Below are 25,079 nucleotides of genomic sequence, written 5' to 3' on the forward strand. Positions count from 1 at the left end.
TGGTGGGAGAGGGTGGATGGTGATGTGATGTGAGGCCAAGGAGGGTGGGGTGACCCCTCATGAGTTGGGGGAGCAAGCTGTGCAAGAAATGAGTGAGACTGCTGAAAAATGGGGCTGGTAATCGTTTACAGGACCCCTGTAAACGATTACCCGAGAGAAAATGGGAATTTGTACAGAAAGTCCAACACAGGTACTCAGTCAGGTGAACACAGGTCACCATTGGAAAAAAAACTGACTTTTACGCACCATTTTGTATGACATAATTAAATTCATTATAACACACCATTAATAGAGATTCAGTTACACAACATACACAACAAAATGATACATTGTACGTTTCAAATATTACAGTTATCCATGAAATAGTGTTAAAAGAGTGTTAAAAATGTGTTGTTGGAATATCGCGGTCGTTCAGTAAATAACCGAATAAAGTTGTCCATATATCCAGTTACTGCATCAAAGATGTCCATATATCCAGTTAACCAGTAATATTGTTGTACAAAATAAAATTCAGAAATAACCACAAAGGTCTAACAACATAACCATTTATTGTAACCAAATCAGCGCCTATGCATTTAGTGAACGAGCGCTCTCTACACGTGACCGAGCGTTCGTTCTGTACAGCTGACCGAGCGTCCAGCGTTTTCGCCCATTTATTGTAACCAAATCAGCGCCTATGCATTTAGTGAACGAGCGCTCTCTACACGTGACCCAGCGTTCGTTCTGGACAGCTGACCGAGCGTCCAGCGTTTTCGCACATCACCCTGTCGCCCAGGACGGTCGTCACATAGCGAGCGCACGAACATTTCATAGCAAGCTGACGCTCGTCGCCCCCTGCACGCACAAGAGGACGGTCGTGTACAGAAGATCAAGTCCACGCTCGATAAGCTAGTGGACGCTCGTCCATACGTCAGTCGCTGGCACATGGACGGTCGTTTATAGGTCGTGCAGACGCTGGACCAGATGGACGCTCGTCCAGACGCTCATCCAGAAGGACGGTCGTCCACATGTGGACGCTCGTCCAGACGCTCATCCAGAAGGACGCTCGTCCAGAAGATCGTACATAAAATTGGACGCTCCTCCAGAAAATTGGACGGTCGTTTATAAAATAGGACGCTCGTGGTGGTGTACAAAACCAAATTGCATAAATAACCACTTGTATTGTTGTAGAAAACCAATTCAATAAATAACCGAATAAAGTTGTCCATAAAGTTAAACACTTTTAATTTTCACGAAATGAACTTCATATAAAACTTATAACATAACGAACATTACATAAGCACTTAATGCAACAACAAATTGATCAACATAAGTTAAGTAGTTCACAAATTTTTCTAAATAACACATCCATGTGACCACGCACAATATTCGACAACAAACAACAACGATAAATCTGAAATACAGGCAAGGAAATTATGAAAGTTTTAACATAGGCCATTTATATTGTTCTTCTTTCATCCAGTGCCTTGAGGTTTGTGAAGAGGTGGAATCAATTTCGATAGAATGTCATCAACGGAGCGTGTTGGAGGCTTGTTGGTATTGATAGACGTACTAGGTCATCAGTTGGGCCCCCAATATCACTTCCAAAAACCTGCACAATCCGAGAGTATCATTTAAAGTCCTAGAAAAGTTTACAACATATATAATAGTACAATAGAAAATTGTTCACCAAAATCTTTACCTTGACAATATTCCTCAGAGTTATGTTAAGATAGTATGTTTCACGTATTGGTGAAAAAATTGAAACCTGTAGAAATATTATTGGCGGAATCCATATTTTTATGTGGGAATATAAGGTCAATAGCTAAGTGTTAATGAAAATGAAATATACTTACATCTTGTAGGATTATCACACTTCCAACTTTTAAGTGTATGCCTATTTCAGGATGATCAATGGCCTTGTGGTGAACACTTGCTTTTACAGTCCCTGTTGGATCCTGTTAAGAAAGAGGTTCATTTATCAGAATTATATTTGAAGCTGGTCGTCAAAGTAAATATACATCAACCTACCCGAATTGTTATTTTCATGTCACCCAATCCGTTATGTTCACAAGCTTTAACAATACATCGCAACAACGATAACTTACAAGTTCCTCTCAATGAATCAAGGGTTGAGATATGCTCAACCTCATGTTTAATCAACAATCCTGCAAATGAAATAACTATTTCGATAATCTTCCTAAAATAGCAAATTACAAAAAATCTATGAACATCAACTCCCAATTAGGTTTTTACCGTGGATGTCAATGAATTTTTCAGCCCATAACCATGCATTGGAAGTGAAGTCACGATCAAAACTAGCTTTAGCTATGTCTCTCAAAAGACAACATAAAAAATAAAATAGTGGTAATAATGATTGTGTGGATAGTAGGAAAGCATTAAATACTCTGTGGAAGGGAATACATACATTTGTCATACGGTAATCATGCAATCTTCAAGTTCACGAACATTTGTAAAATCTAACTCCTGCATCAATTGTCATAGGGTAATACATGCAAAACAATTAATTTCGTAAGAGCTGATTCCACAAGGACACTAGAAACAGAAAAATTGGAGAAACAAACTTTTGGTGTTAATCAACCACTTAGCTCTATGAAAGAATAACCTATATTTAAATTCATAAATTAGATGAAACTATTCTCTACATAAAATCCAAGGAGTTATAAATAACAGTGGCCAAACACCATATACAAACCACAAACAACATAATCACGCAATATATCTAGGGGCAAACAGGGCACAATGCAAAATGCTAATACAACTGACCAATAAAGGGCAACCTAGTAGTGATATAAATAAAATATATGTGATGGATTCCAAAGAAAATTTATCACTCAGTAAAAAACAGTGGATGCAGGTAAATAACATATACAATACATAAATTAAAAATAAAATGGTGCCACAAGCAAATGTATGAAAAATTCAGGACACCTTAAACTGATGTTCAACTCTCATGACAATATTTCCCTTTTTCTAACTCAAAAAAAATATCATCAAACAGATAATAATGAAGGAACACAGAAGGAGCCAATGCAGCATGGACAGGGAGTTTTCGGACTATAACAAAAAGGGGAATCATTTCAATCAGTTCATGGGAAGTAGCTCCAGCATTGGCGCGAAGACAGTTAGAAACGTTTGCGTTGCATTTCGTGCTGCTGCTGAGCAGAATAACCGTGCTGGGTAGTTGCCATTTTGCAAACTATTCCAATCACTATTCCCTCTGATTTCGTGGAACTTTTTCACTCTGTAGCTCTCCATCGACACTACCCTTTTTCCATTTCTTGTAATCATCTCACACTTTATCCATTTATTGCAATATTCCCTTTTGCAAATAAGCAAACCAAGCCCAAAAACACTAACGACAGTAAATAATCCTACAGGTTTGCCCAATCCAGAATTTTATCTCTCACGACATTTCCCCCTTTAGTCTAGGGTTTCCGATAAAATACCAAAAATAAAAACAAAGATAGACAAATTCTGAGAAAAGAACAAAGGAACAACAGTATCATACTTTATATTATTTGTACCGACAGGCCCTCCCGGCATAAGGAACGTCCGCCCGAGTGCTGGACGGACGTTCGCCCATGGAGTGGACGCTCGCCCGGGGACGCTCGCCCAAGAGCTGGGGCACCCGCCCAATATGGAACGTCCGTCCGAGTGCTGGACGTTCGCCCAAGTAGGACGTCCGCCCATGAAGTGGACGCTCGCCCAAGTGCTGGACGTCCGCCCAATGTGGAACGCCCGCCAGTATGAAGCGTCCGCCCAGTATGGGGCATCCGCCCAAATGTGGAACGTCCGCCCAAGTGCTGGACGTTCGCCCAAATAGGACGTCCGCCCATGAAGTGGACGCTCGCCCAAGTGCCGGACGTCCGCCCAATGTGGAACGCCCGCCAGTATGAAGCGTCCGCCCAGTATGGGGCATCCGCCCAATTGTGGAACGTCCGCCCAAGTGCTGGACGTTCGCCCAATAGCCGAACGTCCGCCCAAGAAGTAGCACGTCCGCCTCCCAAAGAGAGGACATCCGCCCAGAGTAGGACGTCCGCCCATAGGAGGACGTTCGCCCAATAGCTGGACGTTCGCCTAAGGATTGGACGTCCGCCCATGGAATTGAGGTCCGCCCAAGAGCCGGACGCCCGCCCAGGGAACATCCCTGACCGACCCTCATTCCCAGCCTATGTACTTCGCTGATTACATGGTTAAGCGCTAATGACACATCAAGTTCTTAATAAAGATTAAGGTGTTATTGGGCCGTTTGAAGGCCCCCAAAAGGTAAAAGCCCATTACGATCAGTATAAATAAAGGTCTCAGGTATGATTTCAGACCAGATTGCTTAGAACGCAACTCATGCATGCATTATTCAATGCCCTGTCATATTACTGACTTGAGCGTCGGAGTGCCTTTAGCAGGTACCCGGCCCCTCCCCATTGGGAGGGTGAAGCAGCGCTAAGGAGAAGAGGTACGCCCGTCCAGTTTGGAGCTGAATGCCAGGGATCATCCGTCAGGAGGGGAGGACGTCCGTCCCGCTTGAAGCAGGGAGCGAACGTCCGGCTCCAACATACACCATCAGTCGCCCGTCTTCTCAACCGCCCGGCAGTGCGTCTTCGTCGTTCGCCCGGCTCGTCCTCGAGTGTCCGTTCACCCGCCATCGGTCATCCGTCCGCACTCACAATAGGTCGTCCGCCCGTCCGCCTTCAACTGTAAGCTCGTGTGTTTTTGCAGGGTCCGTCCGGACCAGTCGAAACATTATTCAAACGGTACAAAGGGGAGAAATAAGAAAGGGGACAAACCTTCCGCGCTCCACATCGATCACGTCCGGTACGAACTTTGCCTTCGGCTACACCTTCGCTGGTACAAACTTTTCCTATCACGTCCAGCCTCCGGTGGCAGCAATGGTGTTAGGTTTGTGTTTTCTCCCTCGATATCTCTGGTTCTCTCGTTATCTCTCGTTCTCTCTCAATCCTAACCCTAGCTCGAAATTTCGAAATTTGAAATCCCACACACGATCCTAAGCCAGCAAGTTAACTCGAGCGTTTCGAAATTTGAAATCCCACACACAGATCCTAAGCCACACAGTGAAACGCAACGTTTCATTTAACTTTTTTACCTGCCAACTCAGCACCAGCCCATAATGTCAAATGACCAAGCTATCCTTCATGATGTTGACAGTTTTCGGGGCCCACCGCGTGTCAAATGAATGTTATTTGGTTTAACCGTGTCAAAGAATCATTTTTGTATATGATATATATGATGAAGTGATATAAAGCATACATCCCATTTATATGAGTGATGAAATGATGAAATGCATTATTATTGAACATCATACTGAATGAGATCTGATACGTAGTCAATCTTTATATGTCAGTACATCAATTTTTAATGTACCATTATTAAATTCCACATAACTGAACAATATGCTTCATCTGACATGCATTCATGACTTAGTTACTTTTTTTTAGAACACTCACACATAGAACAATACACCATTTTTTACCAAATGTTAGAGATTAAATCTTCCTAAATAAACAAACATAATTAAATGTAGTGCTACAATTACATAGTTCACATTCATAACTCAATAAGTCTTGTCTAAAGTAACATAATACATAGATCAATCCATCATCTTTTAATAGATATTGAAAAATAAAATTCTCCAAAAATGAACTCACGTGACCAAGTCATTTCATTTTAAGAGTGATGCAATGCATAAATTAACAAAATTTAAAAATTAAATTCTTACAAATAAACCACAAAATATACGAGACCAGATATTCATACTCTAATCTATCATTTTCAAAGTGACATTTTTTTTAGGATTAAACCATGGAATCATCCTCATATTTGTTGGAGAATTTCAAGTGGGTCTCGTTTTTTCAATTGTCAAAATTGGGTCCATATACTTGTAAAATGTCTTAATTGGATCTAAATATTTAAAAAATTAAGCCAATTAAGCCATGTCCGTTAAGTTTTCATAAATGACGTTAAAATGTGATGACCTGGTGCACGTGTTTTATTATGTGGATTTTTTTTTTAAAATTAAGAGTTTTTGACGTGACAAAATTTATTCTTCCAACCAATCATCGCCTTGACACGTTAGCCTGCCACATCACCACTTCTGACACGTCAACATCATTTCCTACCTCCAAAAATTCCTAATTTCCCTTTAAAGAGAAACCCTAGCCGCCACTGCCGAACCGCCACCGTCGCAAGATCACCATCCACCACGAGCACGACGCCGCTGCGACCGCCTTCGTCGCACCTTCAACCTGCAAAAGGAAATACAAAAAATGCAAACGTAATCTGCATTCAAAACAGAATCCAAGTGCAAGAACCCCAGAAATTCGTCATCACAACGTCGTTGCGACTCGCGCCCTCCATCACGAACATCATTTTCCTTGAGCCTGCTTTGAGACTTGCAAGGAGAGCCAGAAACAGAAACACGCATCACAAATAGAGTTTACCATTAAATTAGACAAACGATGTTTAAGATGACCTTACCTGTCATGCTTATTGATTAATCGGACTGTGACATTAAAAACGTGCAACATTAAAAACCTGTGTGAAAGATATTTTGTATTAAAAGATTGGAGTGAAAAAAAAAAGAAATCAAATTTAATTAAAGATAAAGTGAACAAAAGAAATTAAATTAAGTGCATTACTTTATCTGCTATTCACAAATCGAAATTAGACTCGAAAAAAAAGATTGGGGTTTGTATTAGGGTTTGTGGGAGTAAAAGAGATCGTTTTTGTTCAATTGGGGAATAATTATTTCAGAGGAAAAACTTATGATTTGTATCTCCTTTTATTTTCATTTCCCTCTTTATTTTAATTTTTTTTCATATTTTCAGAAATATCTGTAATTGAAGGTTTCAACTTTGAGGATAAACCTCTCTCTGCTGCTCCCAGTGAGGGTTTATTGTTTAACGGTTATTCCCTTCTGCATCCTCAATCCTGCGATTGTTTTGAACTGGTAAAGTCTCAGACTTTAATCATCTTTTGATTCGTTTTGCATTTTTCCTTAGTTTGTTTTCATGTCAACTCAGCATCGGCGCTTATCAAATACGAAAATCATTTATCCTGTGTTGTTGAATAGGGCCTTGTGAGGAAACCCTAATTAGAAAGCTGGTGTTTTTACATTTTAATTGATTCTTGTTTTTTGGAATATGAAGATTTGTGATGTGCTTTTAATGAATGGTGTCTCCATCTGTGAGTGAATGCAATTTGATAATTTTCTGAACTTATGTTCATTTTTCTGGTCCTTTCATTCGTTGGTGTTGGGTATGGTAAGCCTGATCCTTCACTCAGGTTATCTCTCCCCTTGTTATTGTATATGCCATTCACTTCTCATCTATGATGGAAACGGACACAAAATAACAGCTAAGTAAAACAAACAAACCCACATAAAGATGGAAAGAGAGTGGGCTGCCTTGCTACTGTAGAATCAACAACAGAAGGCTATATCATCGTCAGTCCCCTCCCCCCTCCCTTGCAATTAAAATTTAACAAACATTACTCGTGGGAATTTTGGTTCCTTGTGGAGTTGTTCAATGCTTATAACATGAACATTGGAAGTCTATGAACTTATTAAAATCGTCCTTGCAGGTTTGTGCTATTTTAAAAGTGAAACAGACTGAGTGTGAACTGTTGACCTGGCATGGCAAGCTTGTTGACAACATCGGTCATCAGCTATTGTCCTGTGAACAATGGTTCCAGGGGATTTGGAAAGTCGGGGAATTTTTCTAAAGGAAGTCATTGCATAAAAGCGGTGAAGATAGAGAAATCCTTGGAGGAATTGTACAATGTGAAAGTGGAAAGAAAAGTGTCTCCTGAGAGACTAACTGAGCTTGGAGTATCAAAATGGTCAGTGTGGAAGACTGGGAAAAGCAAGCTTCCCTGGGACTGGCAGGTAGACCAACTGGTGTACATTGAAGAAGGGGAAGTGAGAGTTGTGCCTCAAGGAAGCAAGCGTTTCATGCAATTTTTGGCTGGAGACTTGGTCCGGTACCCAAAGTGGTTTGAAGCTGACCTCTGGTTCAATGGCCCATATCAAGAACGTTATAGTTTTAGAGCATATGGTGATGATTAAAGTAACATCCACGTCTTATCTGGATGTTTCAAGTAATTGATGTGTTATGTAGTTTTAGTTGTCCAGTTCTAATTGCAATGTCAACATATTTGACTGATTGCGATACTTCACTCTCTTCTAAAAGATTTGGTACTAATTGCTTATGTTGTATCTTTTTTCATGTTTTTGCCTTTGCAAGGAAAGACTTCCTGATGAGTTTATCCAGACCAACTTGATATTCCATCACTATACTAAGCTCGCAAATGATTTTTGTTTTTCAAAACCTATCAACATAAATATATATTTTAAGGTAATGCAAACGTGTACAAGTAAGAAAGATATCTCTTTATAAAAATAAGAGCACACATTAACTTGGAGCCGTGTATGTTCAACTCTATACTTGGCAAATCACTCACCGGATGGGATAAAGAAGGGTGTATGGAAACATTGTGCTTAGTGGAGGGTCTACTATGTTTCCCGGAATTGCTGATCGTATGAGCAAGGAAATCAGTGCTCTAGCACCAAGCAGCATAAAAATCAAGGTGGTTGCACCTCCCTTGAGAAAGTATAGTGTCTGGATTTGTGGTTCTATCTTGGCATCGCTTAGCACCTTCCAACAGGTTTGTACTGATTCTTTTCTCAATTCAACAGAACCCCTAACCCCTCCCCTTGTGTAATTATTACGAATAAAACTGATTAGTTTATGGAAGTCATTGGATTTTTACTTTTTTCTACTGTATATAGATGCGGATCTCTAAGGGTGAATATGATGAATCGGGGCCAGCTATCGTTCATCGGAAGTGCTTCTAAGTTGGGTCAAGTTGAACTGAACGGTTATCAAGTTCTGCATGCATCCGATCATGTTTCATATTTCAGTCAAGTTTGGTTGAATTATTTGATATTTCATGCTTTTGGGTTTTTGATAGATATATCTAGTTTAATGAATGGATTTATAAGTTGAGTATGTAATATGTTTCTCCGTTAGGTTCTTGAAGCCAGACTTTTTATGCAATTGGCGGATGGTATTGGAACTCTGTAGGTTCTGCTGGGTTTGATATTCCTTTTCTTCGTTTTTCATGCTGTGGCCAAGAATTAGGTGCCTCGGTTTAGAAGGACGATAAGTTTAAGGATATTTTCTCCCAGGTGGATTTTTGAGTCAGTTTCTGTTTATTAGTTATATGCCTAATTGGTTTTATGTTTGCAATACTATAAAAGAATGCTTTTATTTTGAGTTTGTGTGATCAATCGTTCATACACCATATGGTTAAACTTAAATGAAATCTATTCGTATACGCCTGTGGCATATATTTAAACAGGGATAGAGTTTAGTGCGTATATGCTCCCTGCCTTTCGATATTCCAGAAAAAGGTTCACGAGGAACAAAAGATGGACCCTGCCTTAGTACCATGATGCTGTTCGAGTTCGATCCATCAACCGAACCTTAATGGTACTCAGTCCTGATGAAAAAGTGTACTTTTTTTCACTTCTTTTCAAAGTTGATGTATATTTTCGTCTAGCATTTGCTCAAGAGATTTGCTTATTTCTTATCACTTTCATCTTTCTTTGGATTTTCGTAGAAAGGGGATGAGTCAGACAAGGCGAGGATGTTGTCATCCTTATCCTAATAAAGATTGAGTGGGAAATATAGTACTTACGATATTTATAAATGGACTGGAATTGCAAGATCAATGGAAGTTGCACTTGTTTTCTTCAGTATTATATAAAAAATAATAACGTGAAATAAATGAAAAGCTTACATGCTTATATTGTTTCTTTTTCTTTTCTTTATCTTTCATGTCTCAAGACTCTAAAGGAAAGATACCAGAATATCAATTACTTACTATTTTGAATATCTATAGTTTCTTTTTGAGTGGATGGTTACACTGTAATATTTTCAGACGTTTGTCTAATAAAAAATGTCATATATAGTTAGATTATCCTTGATAACAATTTTTAAATTAATTGATAATAAAAAAATCTTTCCTGTATCTACATAAAAATTCAATATAAAACCATTTATTCTAAACAAGCTGTCTATGATTTGCGTGTAATCTCATCCTTTCCCTCCATTTTCTTCTTTCCTTCCCTTCTCACTCAAAGGTATGAGAATAGTTCGTGATACAGCATCATACCCATGTGTCATTCCTATCATCTCGTTGACATAACTTTCTCATGCCCCAATTCTCTCCATTAGTAAAAATCTTTAATCCCTAAATATTGGTATAAGTAGGATACTCTAATCATCTTTCATTCATTCCAAGAACTTCTTTTCTTAAAAAGAGGTACCTTTCTTTAGTTGAATTTGCGTGTATTGCTGCTGGTATTCACACAGAACATTGAGAAAGAGAGAAGGGAAGAAGGATGGATCACCAAGCTGACACTAACAGAACTGATTTGATGACTATCACACGCTTTGTTCTGAATGAACAGTCTAAGTATCCCGAATCACGTGGTGATTTCACCATCCTTCTCAATACCATTGTTCTTGGTTGCAAATTTGTTTGTTCTGCTGTTGGCAAGGTGTTTTTTTTCCTCCAACCATACACATAATTTTCTTGGACACTGGGGAAACTGTTATTTTTACCGGAAAAAAAAAACATAGTTTTCCCCCGTCCAACTTTATGTTCTCATGATTTGACATTTTCTTTTTGGAGCATTTATCTTTACATATTTTGTTGGGCACTTTTTCTGGCAGGCTGGGTTGGCTAAACTCATAGGACTTGCTGGAGAGACCAATGTTCAAGTGAGTTCTATATTTCTCATTTTCGAAATAACCATTGACATAAATCGCTAGTGTGTATGAATAGGGACAACTAGCTTTTGAGTCCAAATCCAAATTTTAGATACCATATCAAAGTTTAGCAAATTTTCCTAAGTTAAGGATCTCACGAATTAACTAATGATATTAAAATACTGTACATAATTATAGTTACAATCCTTTAGTTTTTGGGATGATCCAAACACAAAGTAATGATATATTTTCTTAATTACACTATTATGCTTTGGTGTTTTATCATATTAGGAGTAAGTATGCCTTTTTGTAGGGGGAGGAGCAAAAGAAATTGGATGTACTTTCAAATGAAGTATTTGTGAAAGCCTTAATTAGCAGTGGACGCACAGTAAGTGTGTTTATAGTTCTTGTTTTTTCATTCTCCTTTTCTTTAAATTTAAGTTTGACTCCGTGCAGCCTTTGGGCATATTTTCTCGTAAAAATCCAATCTGTTGTCTTGACAGTCCGTTCTTGTTTCTGAAGAAGTTGGAGAGGCCATATTTGTGCCACAATCACACCGTGGCAAGTCAGTTCAAAGCTCTAGAACCAACTAATACTCCATCTTTTAGTGGTTTTGATAAAATACATTATCTGATCAAAGTTCCTTTTGATTTTGTAGATACATTGTTGTGTTTGATCCTTTGGATGGATCCTCAAACATTGACTGCGGAGTTTCTATTGGAACTGTATGAATTTTTTTTAACTTCAATTGCCAAACAAAATTGCTGCATTTAAAAACAGAAAACATTATAATAACTGCCAGCATTTTTTCTGTTGCACATAGATCTTTGGAATTTACATGGTAAAGAATGAGGCTAAAGTAAGTCTTGAAGATGCAATGCAACCTGGAAACCAAATGCTAGCAGCAGGTTATTGCATGTATGGAAGCTCTTGCACGGTAAAACAGACAAAATCTGTGAAACACGACTTGTATAACTATTAAAAAAAATATTTCCTTTTCACAACGAATTTCAAGGTTGTCCTGTTTTTCTTATACCAACATAATTAGAAGTTCCCTATTTTTCTAGTCACGAATATATGATGCTAATTGAATAAAATAACTATGGAATTGCAGTTCGTGCTTAGCACAGGAAATGGAGTGAATGGTTTTACACTCGATCCTTCTCTTGGGGAGTTCATATTAACTCACCCCAACATCAAGGTATATGCAATTGGCCGTGAAATTGGTATATCAAGTTATTAGAATTTTTAGCAGGAAATTCTAAATTTTCTTCTATGTAATAAGGCGTAGTAGTATCAAGATGTGTACATGTGACTCCAGAGTCCAATTCATCCTTGCTCTGCACACATTGCACATAATTTTTTGTGTATCAAACGTTAGACTGTTAAAGCGAGCTTTCAATTTTGTTTAATTACTGTGTCACTTGCATAGATACCAAGGAAAGGAAATATTTATTCCGTGAATGAAGGAAATGCCAAAAACTGGGATGAACCAACCACTAAGTAAGTTATGGAGACCTATTATTTGAAATCTAATTGAACCTGAAATAACTGATTTAATTTATTAATAATTCCTTTCATAAATGACAAAATTCTTGACACTTTCTGTTCCAGATATGTACAAAAGTGCAAGTTTCCTCAAGATGGTTCACCACCAAAGTCTCTAAGGTACATAGGAAGGTATTTGATTCTGAACTTCTTGTAGTATCTTGGCCTTCTTTTATATGTCTTCATTTCAATTCTAACAATGATGAGCAACACAGTATGGTTGCTGACATCCATCGAACATTGCTTTATGGTGGTATCTTCATGTACCCTGCTGATATAAAGAGTCCACATGGAAAGCTACGGTATGATGTACTTTGAATTAGCTTCTAGGAAAACCATCTCTCACCTACACTTTTGCATATTCAATTTTCCAAATCAAGACGTGTTTTCTGAGTTACATGACTTATTTATGGGATTTCACTGTTAAATCAGGATTCTTTATGAAGTATTTCCAATGTCATATTTGATGGAGCAAGCAGGAGGTCAGGCTTTCACAGGAAAACGACGGGTATGCCTCTCATTTTCCTTTCACCTCATAGTTTATTATTGCAAACACTCTAGCTCCAATGCAATGTTAATATCCAATAGTAAAAAACTAAATAACTTAGACGGCAGTACATGCATTTTTGCTTCTTGAACTTAACATGTGGATCATAATTTGATGTCACTTCTGATGGATCCTTTTTTGAATTCTTTTACGTATCAATGTTTAAGCAACTACAATAAATTCTAGGAGGTTTTGAAGCATTATATGTGTATACATTCCTTATTTATGAATGGATTGGCAAATTGCAGGCTCTTGACTTGGTTCCAAGAGAATTACATGAACGATCACCAATATTCCTAGGCAGTTACGATGACATTGAGCAAATCAAAGAGCTTTATGCATCATCCAAAGCAGATGGTGCATGAATATTGTCTTTCAATCTTTGAATCTTTTCTTTCATGTGTTAACATATATTTGTTCTTGGGCTCTTGAAAGTTCATTGGATATCACAACATTTAACCTTTTGTTTAATAAAAAAATTTAAAAGGAAACAAATGGGTTAAAAGTTTCTTTTTTTCCTTTTAATTAAAAACCTCATTAAGTTGTAAAGATAAAGTGACTTAACCTGTAAAACTAGATTTTTATTCCCAACTATTGCACTTGTCTATGAAAATTTTCCGGACAGAACAGAACACACGGTTCTGAAAACTAAATTTTGACCTTCTCTTAATTAATAAGAACAAAATGTTCTAAAAGGAAAAAATAATGTGAGAAGTTTTCAAGAATCAAATTCTGACCTCTCCAAAATAAATTTTACTATTATGATAAATGGAGATGAGAGTATGCTTCATGAAGAGCTATTATAGAAATCTATGCTAGTTAGAGGAAAAAATCTCTAAAGTCATTAATTTTTGTGAAAAAAAAAGGGAAAAGTCTGACATGATGCATCACAGCATAAAAAAAAGTCCATCTCAATATTTCTGGAGATCCCTGATTTTGGATTCATTTGGATTAGATAATTTTTTTTTTTTTAATTTTAACAATTGGAACCAAATAAATTCAATCTAATTTGCATCATCGTTGGTAAACAAAGATTTGACGAAAAAATTAAGTGTTGGAAAGATCATATATATAGATGATCAACTATATGAAAATGCTTTTGTGAGAAAGGTTATATCCCAATCTTTCATGGTTAAAATTATTTAATCTTCTCATAAGAAAGTCAAATAAATCGCATGTCAATCAAAGTTTAGTCAATTATATGAAAATAAAATAAAATTTAGTCAAGTAAATTATGTGGAAAGAAAATTAACATTGATTCTCCTTGCTTATACTATATATCATCACTTAAACTACATGAATTCATTAATAAGTAACACACTTTCATAATCAACTTAAAAATCTTACTCTTCTTCATTACTTGACCAACTATTATTTTTGGACATTAAGAGTTTTATATCAAAGATAATTGATTTATATCTCTCTCATTTAAACTTCAATTTATAACTTGATTAAAGAGGTTTATTACTTGAGTGAAAAATTAAACACTCAAGTAATGATGCTTTATATTTCTTTGTTTTGGATATATATATATATATATATATATATATACTATTACTACTATTAAATTATTTTGACCTTATAGTATCTTATATAGTAATGCAATCTAGATCAAATAAAACTTTAATTATATTCAACAAGCACATTGAATTGATCTCAGATTAATCAAATATGTTGAGTTTAAGTTTATTAATATATAATTACATGAAAAAGTATTGTTTAATTTCTCATTTTGAAATTAAGTAACCTGAGATATTATGTGGAAATAAAATTTAGATTTTGTCGACATTTAATATCTATAGTAATAATTGTGTATACATGAATAGGTAAGTTAGACGCAATCTCAAAAGGAGAAGGCAATGGTGGGCGCTGTCTAAAAACATAATTAAGACAGACATGAAATAAGTGAGAAAACCAAACTTTCCAATTTTAGTTTGGTTTTTACAACATGCTAATGCCTTTTATGAGTAAGCTTCCATCAACATAAACCTATGACCCTTTTTCATTTTTCACCAATTAATGGAATTATCAGACCCCACTACACTTTTTCTGCATTTTTCGTCTCCATCTTTCTCTTCTATTGTGTCTTCATTCATGTTAATCAAATCTACTCCTAAGATTCAAATTGGTATTTGCTTCTTATATAATTCATTTTTAATGGTCTATCCCTAGTTTGATTTTATATATTGATCTAGTTCATCTATTTATTTTAAAATATTTTATATTCAAGTCACAGTATTTTAAAATATTATAATTAAATATCTGATTTTAACAAAATGGATAAAACTAGAGGAGTTCCAACAAACTTAACTTAATATCAATTACGAAATTTTGATAGTTAGTACAAAGTTTAAGTGTATATATCACATAATTTCAGTAGTAATTTTTGTTTTTATGTTTTATATTTTTATCTTCATTATCATTTATACAATATATCATTGACAATTTGGAGAGCGATAATTGAAAAAAAATATCTTATTTATTTTTTCCTTATCGTCATTATTATTTTATATGGGTAATGAATTGCTAATATAGTATCATAGTTGCAAAAAAAATTATGTTTTTTTTATAATTTTGGATAGTTGAAGTATTATTATTTAAAAAATTATAGTATTTTATGGAAATGGGTTCTCTTTTGACTGTGTTATAAAGATAAATTAAGTGCTTCTCTTGCAGGCATGAGTTTTTTTTCCTTCTATACCAAATAAGAAAGAAAATAATAATTATACAAGCATTTCTTTTGAGGAAAATATTGCATATAATTATGTCTCAAGAGATTCAAAGAATGAATATTCTACTTTTATTACTATAATAGAAATACAAAATGTTTATATTCAATTTTTTATTATTAATATAAAAAATATTTGTAACATCGCAAAAATACAGTCTAAACCATATAATAGAATAATCACATTTAATAATATACAGATCAGTCTTACACTAAAGTAGAGCGAACGCTCATGGCCGAACGGCTTTACATAAAAGGGTTACTAAATTAACTAAACAGGTTAAGAAAGTTTAACCGAACAGTTTACAAAACTTATACCGAACGATCAAAACTGAAACAAAAGGGGAGGTGATCGAACGACCACCTTACAATACTAGACTACTGGTCGAACGTCCTATTGTTCGGTCTTCACTTCTACCTCTACCAAATTTTCTTCTTCCAACGCCTCTTCCAGCAGCTCGTCTCCTCCTGCTCACATCCACAAGGATAATCATTGCAATGACAAAAACGGACGTACAACACCAGACAACGCAAGAAAACACAGGGTAAGCTTATATAATTTAATTCAAGTATAAACATACAATTCTCACATTCAAACACATAATATATACTTCATCATACATTTCAAATAAGGCCTAATACTAGACTGACTGTCCGGACTGTATGAAATCTGTGTAGCTACGACGTTCGTGCACCCGGGTGATGTAGTAACTGGGATGCCCTCAATAGCTGCCACCCGAGGTTAGTCCTATATGTTCAAAGTACCCCTAAGGACTAGGACCTCCTGCCGTTCCCACACATGACCTACCCTCCTCTACGTGAGGACGAGTACTCACGGAACATCAGGATGAACCGCTAGCTTAGCATGACCACATTCATACATTACAAATTCCAATATTCATTTATGAGTCGTTCCTCCCTAGAACGCTCGTCCATAATTCACAACATTTCATCCATCTCATATTCTCGTATCTTTCATTATTATTCATCTCACTTAAACATTTTTCGCAACGATCCGTAAGGGTACTTAATACCGAACGTTCAACACTGATTTAGAACGAGAGCGAATACTTGGAGCAAGACTAAGAGGTCTTTAGTTACATAAGGGATTTAGAGTAAAAGGTATTGTCGGGTTGAGAAAGAAACCGAGTAAAATCAATTATCACAATAAACGAATGGAACGAGCGTTATTTAAAAGTGAGTCAATTAGATGAACTGACTTTTGAGGACTTCAACCGAACATCGAAATGACCATGCCTAGTACTATGGCTCTATGTTGTAACCAATGAATACAGACACTTCGAGACTTTCCAAGAAGAAGACTTAGGATAATTCCCATGAAGAAACCGAACGCTTATGAAAACTTAGCTTAATTGAGTTTAGTATCAAGAAATCTGAATGACAGTCAAAGACTGAACACTATATTGAGCGAACCCTAGTGGGCTTGAATGAACGCTCTTATTATGAAGTTTAGCTTAAGAAGTTAGAACGAGTGTCTGGTGTAAGACCAAACACTTGCTTAGAACGAACACTTAGTATAAGACCTAGTGCTACTAAATTTTAAGAGAAGAGGTTTGATGAATATACTAAAATAATATTGGAGTAGTGTTTAAGAATAACTAAAATATACAAATACGTATAGAGATATATATACTTAAGCTTATCACGGAATACCCCAAGACGCAATTATACTTGGCCGAACGCCAAAGCATAGTATTACAACACGAAGACGCTCGTCCTCAACTAGGATTCTTCCCAAATGAAAGAATCCAATTCTAACCAAGTTCACTTAGAAAACCGAACGGTCAAAGACCATTCAGTAACGAACGTACACTTTCATAGGGGAATTTCACACTTAGGAATCATTTATCTCAATTCAATTTCTCAACATTTAACTACATAAGTTCATACATCTATATCATATCAATTTCATATATTTCGTACATCAGAACATAGCACAACCATATTTCATTTCCAGTCATCAAATCAACGAACGTTCATACAGCACAGTAAACATACAGATTAAATTAAATAAGCTTCCCTTACTTCTGAGCGTGAACGAACGTCCTAAAGACAGAGTTTGGTTCGTCTGACTACAGATTTTTCTACTCTCAACGCTCAACAACTCTTCAAACTAAACCAAACAACAGAAAATTAATAATAGCTCAGATCAGATGACAGCATGCAACCAGAATTTGGTTTGCATGTACCAGAAAACGAACGTCTAACGACAAGGAAACTTACTAGTTTCAGAACTCGAAACTGTTCGGTTCAAAATGAAGCTTGGGACGCCGAAAGTGCTTCTACGGTGCCTGAATGGAGATCGGAGTAGAGAAAGGGTGAGTTTTGGTAGAGAGAAGGGAGAGCTTTTAGAGAGAAGGAGGAGAATTTGAGAAGTTTAGAGTTTGGAGAAGAAGATGCATGCAGAGAGTGTGACGCGAATTTCAGAAAAATCAGTTTTGTTAAAACCGAACGTCCGCTCCTCTGCTGACACCTGCATTCCACTATCTGATTTCTGACTCTCCTCAGCTTGACACCTGACATCCGTTCAGAGGGGTTTGGGTGCGTTTTTAATGGTTCTGACAATATTACATTGTAAAATTACAAATAACTTTTATTTCTTTAATATTGTTTTATATTAATAATATAACCTTACATTTCTCAACATATAAATATAAAACAATAAAATAACTAATAACCATAACACCTAATTAATGAAAAATTAAATAAAATAAATTTAATTTAAAAATATAAAATTTTTAATACTCAATGGACATAAAAAAATTAATAGACATTCAATTGAAAATATTCAAGTTTATTAATAACTCAAAACTTAATTAAGCCAAAAATATACTACACAAATTTAATAAATATTATAAAAGAGAATATAAATATAAAACTGTAAAATAATTTAATAATAACTATGTACAAAAAGTTACAAGCTATTAAAGTTTGTTTACAAAGTAATATGAATTCAAACTAACTTTTTCTATAAGCATAAAAATTAGTTAAAGTTTATCGTCAAACATAAACCAAAACCACACTAAAAAACATTACAAATGAAAAATTAGACTAAACTTTAAAAAAAACGAAGACTCTTAGATTTTTTGTAAAAAAAGTAGGAGAAATTTAACTATAACCTGATTAAAAAATTTAATTACATCTCTACAATGCATGAATCCATTTTATATAACTGATTGCATTAAATTATAATTTTTTATGTGAGTAATATTTTATTAATATTTATAATAATATTTTAATAAAATAAATAAATAAATTTGATTTTTACTTATTTCATTTTTTAGTACAAATAATGTTATTCTCACTTTTTTTTCATTCTTTCAATCCACTAAACCAACATAGGTTTTGATTATAAATATTTAAGAAAGAATATTGTTAAAAAGGTAATGTAAGAAAAGGTAGAAGAAAGAAAAAACCATAAGTTATTTAATAAGTTTAAAGTAGAAAAAGACAAGTTGTTCACAGGTGATAACGGGAGGAGGTTGAAGAATCTGGAGATTAACCTAGGAAAAGAGGTTTGACACGTGTCAGGCTAGAGCAAAAAGTGTGTGGTATTTTGACACTAACAACTGAGAAAATGACATGTGAAAGAAACAAAGAAGGGCTCTTTCAACTTTGGAATCTGCCCCCTAATAAAACCCTACCTCACAACACCATTTCCCTAACTATAAAACTCTCAATTAACTTCTCAACTCTTCTCTATTACACTCTCTACTACTTTTCAATTTCAAGTGTTTAACAACCCATCTACCCACTCAGATTCACTTCTATTCATATTATATATAGTAATTTGCATTTTTTGAAATTGTCATTATAAAACAGAACCATGAAGAATGTGTGTAATGTGGTGCAGGCCATGAAACCCACCCTGCTAATGCTGGTTGTGCAAGTAGCATTTGCCGGAGTTAATATCTTCTACAAGCTTGCCGTCAACGATGGCATGAACTTGAAAGTCATTGTTGCCTACCGTTTTCTGTTTGCCACCGCTTTCATTGCTCCACTTGCTCTCATTCTTGAAAGGTACCATTTCTGTTTTTCACACGTTTAAATTCCTATGTAGTTTATTTCTTTCTTTCACGTTTGATTATGTAGTTTATTTCTTTCTTTCACGTTTGATTGTGTTGTTTCATGTTTGATGGTCTTGTTTGTTACAGACTCACTTTAATAAATTAGGAAACACAAAACAAAAGTTAACGAAGAGAAACACAAAACAAGGTGACATGGTTCTTTTGTTTGATTGGCAGGAAGAAGAGAACAAAGATGAATTGGACCATACTGTTTCAGTCATTTCTTTGCGGCTTATTTGGGTATATGTTGTCGTTTAACTGTTCAGATGCGATTTTCTTGTTCCTTAGCTATCTATTCTTGGTACTCTTCTCTAGATTAAGAATGTTAACCAACTTCGATTTTGAGCCAAATACATATTATGTAAAATGGTTATGAGTTTGTAGACTGTGTTCGCACCATGAATACATAGCAATATTTACACATGGAACTATTTTTTACCAGCTGTTTCCCCCTCACCTGGCAAGTTTTCAGGAACTTATTTATTACAAATTATGAATATACTACTCCTTTAAGTGAAATATTTATTACTAGTAAATACTGACTCAATTATTAAAATCATTTTTTTATCTCTATTTGACAATATTTTTCTCAAAATTATAATTCAAACACTTGACATTTAAAAAGATTTAATTTAAATGATTGTAATTAAATAATAGTCTTTCTTGATTAAAAATAGCATGATGTGAGAACATAAAGTAGTAGAGATGATGAAATGTCTTTTATTTGATATTCTCCAAATACACGTAAATTAATTATATGAATTGCATAGGATGTGTATATTCGTCAATTGAGTGTATGAGTTACGCTATTAGTCTAAATATGTCTTTCTATCTTTAATAATATTATTAAAATTTTAATAATATTAAGTTTTTTATCTTTACTTTTTCTTATGATAAACTTTTAATCAAATCAAATAAATTTTAGAATACATATATAATATGTTTATTTATTTTTAAGATTTTTATTTATTATATTTTTATTTGTTGTTTTATTTATTTTTATATAATAATATCTCACTTAACCAATTTTAATTATTCAATCAATTAAATCTTAAAAATGTGTGTCTTTCTTATATTAAATCTTTAATAATATTGCACTTTTTTTTATAAATTTTATATTTAGTCATCTAATCTTATATATCAATATTGAGAAGTAAGTGTAAAAAAACAAAGATAAAAAAGAATAAAAGATAAATTACAAACTTATAGAAAATATACAATCTAATTAAAACAAGTTATCTATAATTTAATCTGTTGAAGTTATAAACTAATTATTCAAGATCATATTAATATAGGCAAATAAATTTATGTTCCTCTTAAATTAAGTTTAAAAAAAAGAATTTTTTCCTAAGATTTTTCTTTTTACTTTTACTTTCTCACAAGTCTCACACTATCTTTTGTCGTGACAAAAACAGGTTTTGTTGTTTTTCTTTTATTATAAAATAAAATACAAATTGCAGTAGTAATATAAAAACAAAAGACGGAATTTCTTACTAAAAATTTGGTATAAAGATACACATAAAATTTAGCAATGGAATAATTTTTTCTATAATATTTTAAACGAACTGGTCAATATGCAGGGGATCTTTAGCTCAGAATTTCTACTTGCGAGCTCTGTCCTTAACATCTGCAACATTTGCATCTGCAATGGCTAATCTTGTACCAGGCATAACCTTTATCATGGCCGTTTGCTTTGGGTAAACTCAGTATATCCCTCATATTAATATTATTATTATTATTATTATTATTATTATTATTATTATTATTTTAAACTTTTTTAAATTTACTTTTAAATTAATTTAATTTAATTATTTTCAGTTTGGAAAGATTGAATTTGAGAACAACATTCGGAAAGGCCAAAATAATGGGTACATTAATTGGAATTGGTGGAGCAATGGTTCTTACATTCGTTAAAGGTAAAGATATTGAGATAGGGACGTTTCACTTTAACCTTTTGCCTGAGAATGGCGCACACCCACAGGTGCAGGCTACCGGCGGCGGTGCCAAGACCGTCATGGGTGCTTTGTGCGCTCTGGCTAGTGGAGTCAGTTATGCGTTCTGGCTCATCATTCAGGTAAATAAACTTTTTTTCTTGTTTAATTCAGATTTTCTTTGGTGCATTTTTTCATACACTTATAGCTCTTAAAATTTAATTTTGGTCAGGCGAAAATGAGTGAAAGATATCCTCATCCCTACTCTAGCACAGCGTTGATGTCACTGTGGGGAGCATTAGTGTCCATTATGTTTGCACTTTTCGTTGAGAGGGACTGGAATCAGTGGAGGTTGGGTTGGAATATTAGGCTTTGGACTGCAGCATATGCGGTATTAATAGTTGTATAATTCCAAAAGTCTATTTATTGCTTTTTCTGGGTAGCTGTTTTTGGTATTCAAATAAAGGTAGAAAGCATGTCTATTGAAATGTTTGTAAATAGTTTAAGAAATGTGATTATTGTTGTATTTTTCTATGACTAAATGCAAAATGTTGTTATCTAAATGGTGTTGTAGGGTATTGTGGTTTCTGGGATTATGGTGGTTGTGATTTCATGGTGCATCCGCATGAGAGGCCCATTATTTGCCTCTGTTTTTAACCCTCTGATGCTTGTAATAGTCGCCTTGGCTGGTTCTACCATGTTGAAGGAGAAGCTACACCTTGGATGGTATGTACCTTTACAATTATTAAGGTTTAGCATTTTAATATGCAATGATGTTGAATGTTTCTGAAATGAATTTATTTATTTATTTTTATATAAATTTGTTTCAGCATTATTGGAGCTGTGCTGATTGTGTGTGGCTTATACATGGTTTTATGGGGTAAAAGTAAAGAGATGAAGAAAAATAATCAATTGGTGCCAGCAGCAGATAACAGCCATGAGGATGAGTCTGATAGGGTGGAAGTAGTAGTTAGGGATGAAGTAGAAGATAAAAGCAACCAAAAGAAAAGACATAAAAATGATGAAAAAGTAATTGGGGATTACCGCGAAGATCGAAAGCTAGAGCAGAATTTAGATGTACCAAGTCAGAGTAACCAGGGAAGAGATGAGGAAAATTCTAATACTGTTTTCTGTACTTAATAAATATCTAATGTATGCTTATGTTTTTTTATTGTACTAAGGAATAGAAATAGATTCATCCATGAAAAGTATATTTCTAACCCAAATCAACTTGCTAATATCATTTTTAGTAGTTCTGAAACATATCAGAGGCTAATCTTATGAATATAAGTACATCTAGGTTATTAATAATTAAGTGTTCCAATCTATATATTTATAAGAGATTATCATATTTCTTACTTTCTCTTTCAACTATTTCAACTTATTAATGGTCAAAGTTTATTTAAGAATGGCTAATATATATTTTCTCTTATTCTAACCTTAATTGTACAATTTTTACGCAGTCTTTTACTTTTTAAACATGTTTTTTTTTACTTATTTAATATTCACAAAGTTTATTCTTTTTTATGTAACATTGAGTATATATATATATATATATATATATATATATATATATATATATATATATATATATATATGTATGTATGTATGTATATATATTTTATTTCATTCAAAACATGTATTACATTCTAAAAATTACAAATAGCAACTTCATTCAATCAAATAGTTTTTAGGATGTGTATTACATTATAATATAATATTCCAGTTTTGCTTATGATTCTTACTTTTTTTTAAATATTATTGAATTAATATTTACAATTGTAAAATAGTTTAGTACAAGCATGGATATAAATAAAAACAAGAGTACTTTTACGAGGGAAATAATTAAAATATACTTGAGTCCTTACATTATTATCATTCTTAATATTTATTTTTAACTAATCTACCTTAATTTAACTCAACATATAAGCTAATTCTATTTTGTAGAAACAACAAAGTAATATTGATTTGATTTTTTAATTTTGGAAACTTTTTAAAAAATTTATTATTTTGTTAAATTATTTAAAAAATATGCGAGTGATCACATAAAAAATAAAATAAAAATATTTTTTCATGATTTAATTTATATTTGATGTTTTTATTTTTTTAATATTTTAAAAAATGGTGAACGTGTGTAAAATATGGAGTTTAATCGGAAATATGAACAAAATAGAATAACATTTTAAGTAACATGTGGAGTGGAGTGAGAAAAAACAAAAAATAAAATAAGAAGAAACGAGGTGTAAATATAAGAAACTCATGATATAAAAAACAAACAGTGCATCCAAAATAAATGAAAAGAATGTCTAGAGTATGCACTGAATGCGTGGGTGTATGCATTAAAACGCGGTCCAACCAAAAACAATACGATGATGAAGGGGTTGCAACGTTTTTATGTTATTATAAGGCATGAAATTCAAAGATAATATTCTTGTTTATCTTGATAATTATATATTAATGATTTTATTTTAATATTTATAATTTAATTTATTAATTTAATTATAAAATATAATTAAAATAACTTAATTAAATTGTAAGTTTATCGTAAATTTAAATATTTTTATTGATTTTTTATTTCTTTTTGTTCACTAAGTATTCAAAATTCAATTAAGCTTTTGTAATTTAAATTTTTTTTATAAGTGTGATGTAATTGTTATCTTATTTATTTATTTTATTGTGTTAAGAATGTGAGGTAAAATAATGTAGAGATATTATAAGACTTTTATTGAAAACATGTTGTATAACAATGATGTTATAAGTGGTAATAGAATGTGATGTTAGGTTCAATTCTTATCAATCTTTAAGCCGATAAGGGGTTTTTTATTTTTTTTTTTCAAAAGCAATAGTCTTTCTATTTGAAATTCTTATATTTTTTAAAAGTTTCTATTTGTAATAAAAAAAAAAGAAAATAATAGTAGATTTTCATTAGAATAAAGTAAAGTAATAAAAATAAAAAAGTGTAAAATTCTATAATGGAAAAATAAAAAAATATTTATATCTATTATGATATTCAAATTTGATAAAGATGAGATTTGAATAATTTTTTTTCTTTTTAAGACTTTTTATTAGATTTAACGTTGAAAATGTGTAACAATTGGATAATTATGCCACAAAATTTTCATAATAACTACTTGTTTGTTGTTAATCACATATAGGTTTAATTGAAATAATAAAGGAAAAAAATATTCTTAAAATAGCCAATAAAAAATAGAGAGAACATTTTTAATCCCTGATTGTACCTAATATTTTTTTTGTTATAACAATTATATAATATGTTTTATATTGATCACAAAACTTTATACTATATTACTTAATAATTCAATTTTTATATGTTTAAATTGGAAAAAAATTAACTTAATCAATTAAAACCTATCATGATAGGTCAAATTGATTCGCAGATTTTAATCAATTTAACAGCACTACATATTATTTAAACATAATACA

The 25,079-nt window shown here is 33.4% G+C and overlaps 4 protein-coding genes across 10 annotated transcripts; 3 read left to right on the top strand and 1 right to left on the bottom strand.

Annotated features, from left to right (window-relative positions):
• Nucleotides 1-1,276: 1,276 nt before the first annotated feature.
• Nucleotides 1,277-2,328, bottom strand: LOC128197431 (uncharacterized). The gene is made up of 5 exons (XM_052879324.1): nt 2,236-2,328; nt 2,011-2,147; nt 1,836-1,937; nt 1,682-1,747; nt 1,277-1,591 (listed from the first exon to the last, which is right to left on the bottom strand). The coding sequence occupies exons 2-5, from the start codon at nt 2,026-2,028 to the stop codon at nt 1,490-1,492; spliced, it is 288 nt and encodes a 95-aa protein (XP_052735284.1). The 5' UTR covers nt 2,029-2,147; nt 2,236-2,328; the 3' UTR covers nt 1,277-1,489.
• A 4,359-nt stretch (nt 2,329-6,687) lies between these two features.
• LOC108341833 (uncharacterized) lies at nt 6,688-8,224 on the top strand. The gene is made up of 2 exons (XM_017579486.2): nt 6,688-6,967; nt 7,600-8,224. The coding sequence occupies exon 2, from the start codon at nt 7,652-7,654 to the stop codon at nt 8,081-8,083; it is 432 nt and encodes a 143-aa protein (XP_017434975.1). The 5' UTR covers nt 6,688-6,967; nt 7,600-7,651; the 3' UTR covers nt 8,084-8,224.
• Nucleotides 8,225-8,883: 659 nt separating this feature from the next.
• On the top strand, nt 8,884-13,301 carry LOC108341832 (fructose-1,6-bisphosphatase, cytosolic). Of its 7 annotated transcripts, XM_052879364.1 has the most exons (14): nt 8,884-9,205; nt 9,379-9,509; nt 9,640-10,582; nt 10,758-10,805; nt 11,107-11,181; nt 11,297-11,358; nt 11,452-11,518; nt 11,617-11,730; nt 11,908-11,994; nt 12,226-12,296; nt 12,408-12,473; nt 12,557-12,643; nt 12,774-12,849; nt 13,137-13,301. In XM_052879364.1, exons 3-14 carry the CDS (start codon nt 10,424-10,426, stop codon nt 13,251-13,253), a joined length of 1,029 nt encoding a protein of 342 aa, XP_052735324.1. In that variant the 5' UTR covers nt 8,884-9,205; nt 9,379-9,509; nt 9,640-10,423; the 3' UTR covers nt 13,254-13,301. The 7 variants fall into 7 exon arrangements, with proteins under 7 accessions (XP_052735324.1, XP_052735322.1, XP_052735325.1 ...); XM_052879362.1 differs by having other exon boundaries at nt 8,884-9,509; XM_052879365.1 differs by having other exon boundaries at nt 8,884-9,509; nt 12,408-12,461.
• A 6,021-nt stretch (nt 13,302-19,322) lies between these two features.
• On the top strand, nt 19,323-22,853 carry LOC108341725 (WAT1-related protein At1g68170). Its single transcript, XM_017579369.2, has 7 exons — nt 19,323-19,657; nt 19,882-19,944; nt 21,285-21,401; nt 21,523-21,778; nt 21,868-22,026; nt 22,210-22,361; nt 22,466-22,853. The coding sequence occupies exons 1-7, from the start codon at nt 19,464-19,466 to the stop codon at nt 22,773-22,775; spliced, it is 1,251 nt and encodes a 416-aa protein (XP_017434858.1). The 5' UTR covers nt 19,323-19,463; the 3' UTR covers nt 22,776-22,853.
• The last annotated feature ends 2,226 nt before the right edge of the window (nt 22,854-25,079 follow it).

Source organism: Vigna angularis, chromosome 6, assembly GCF_016808095.1.
Source record: "Vigna angularis cultivar LongXiaoDou No.4 chromosome 6, ASM1680809v1, whole genome shotgun sequence".
NCBI lineage: Eukaryota > Viridiplantae > Streptophyta > Magnoliopsida > Fabales > Fabaceae > Vigna > Vigna angularis.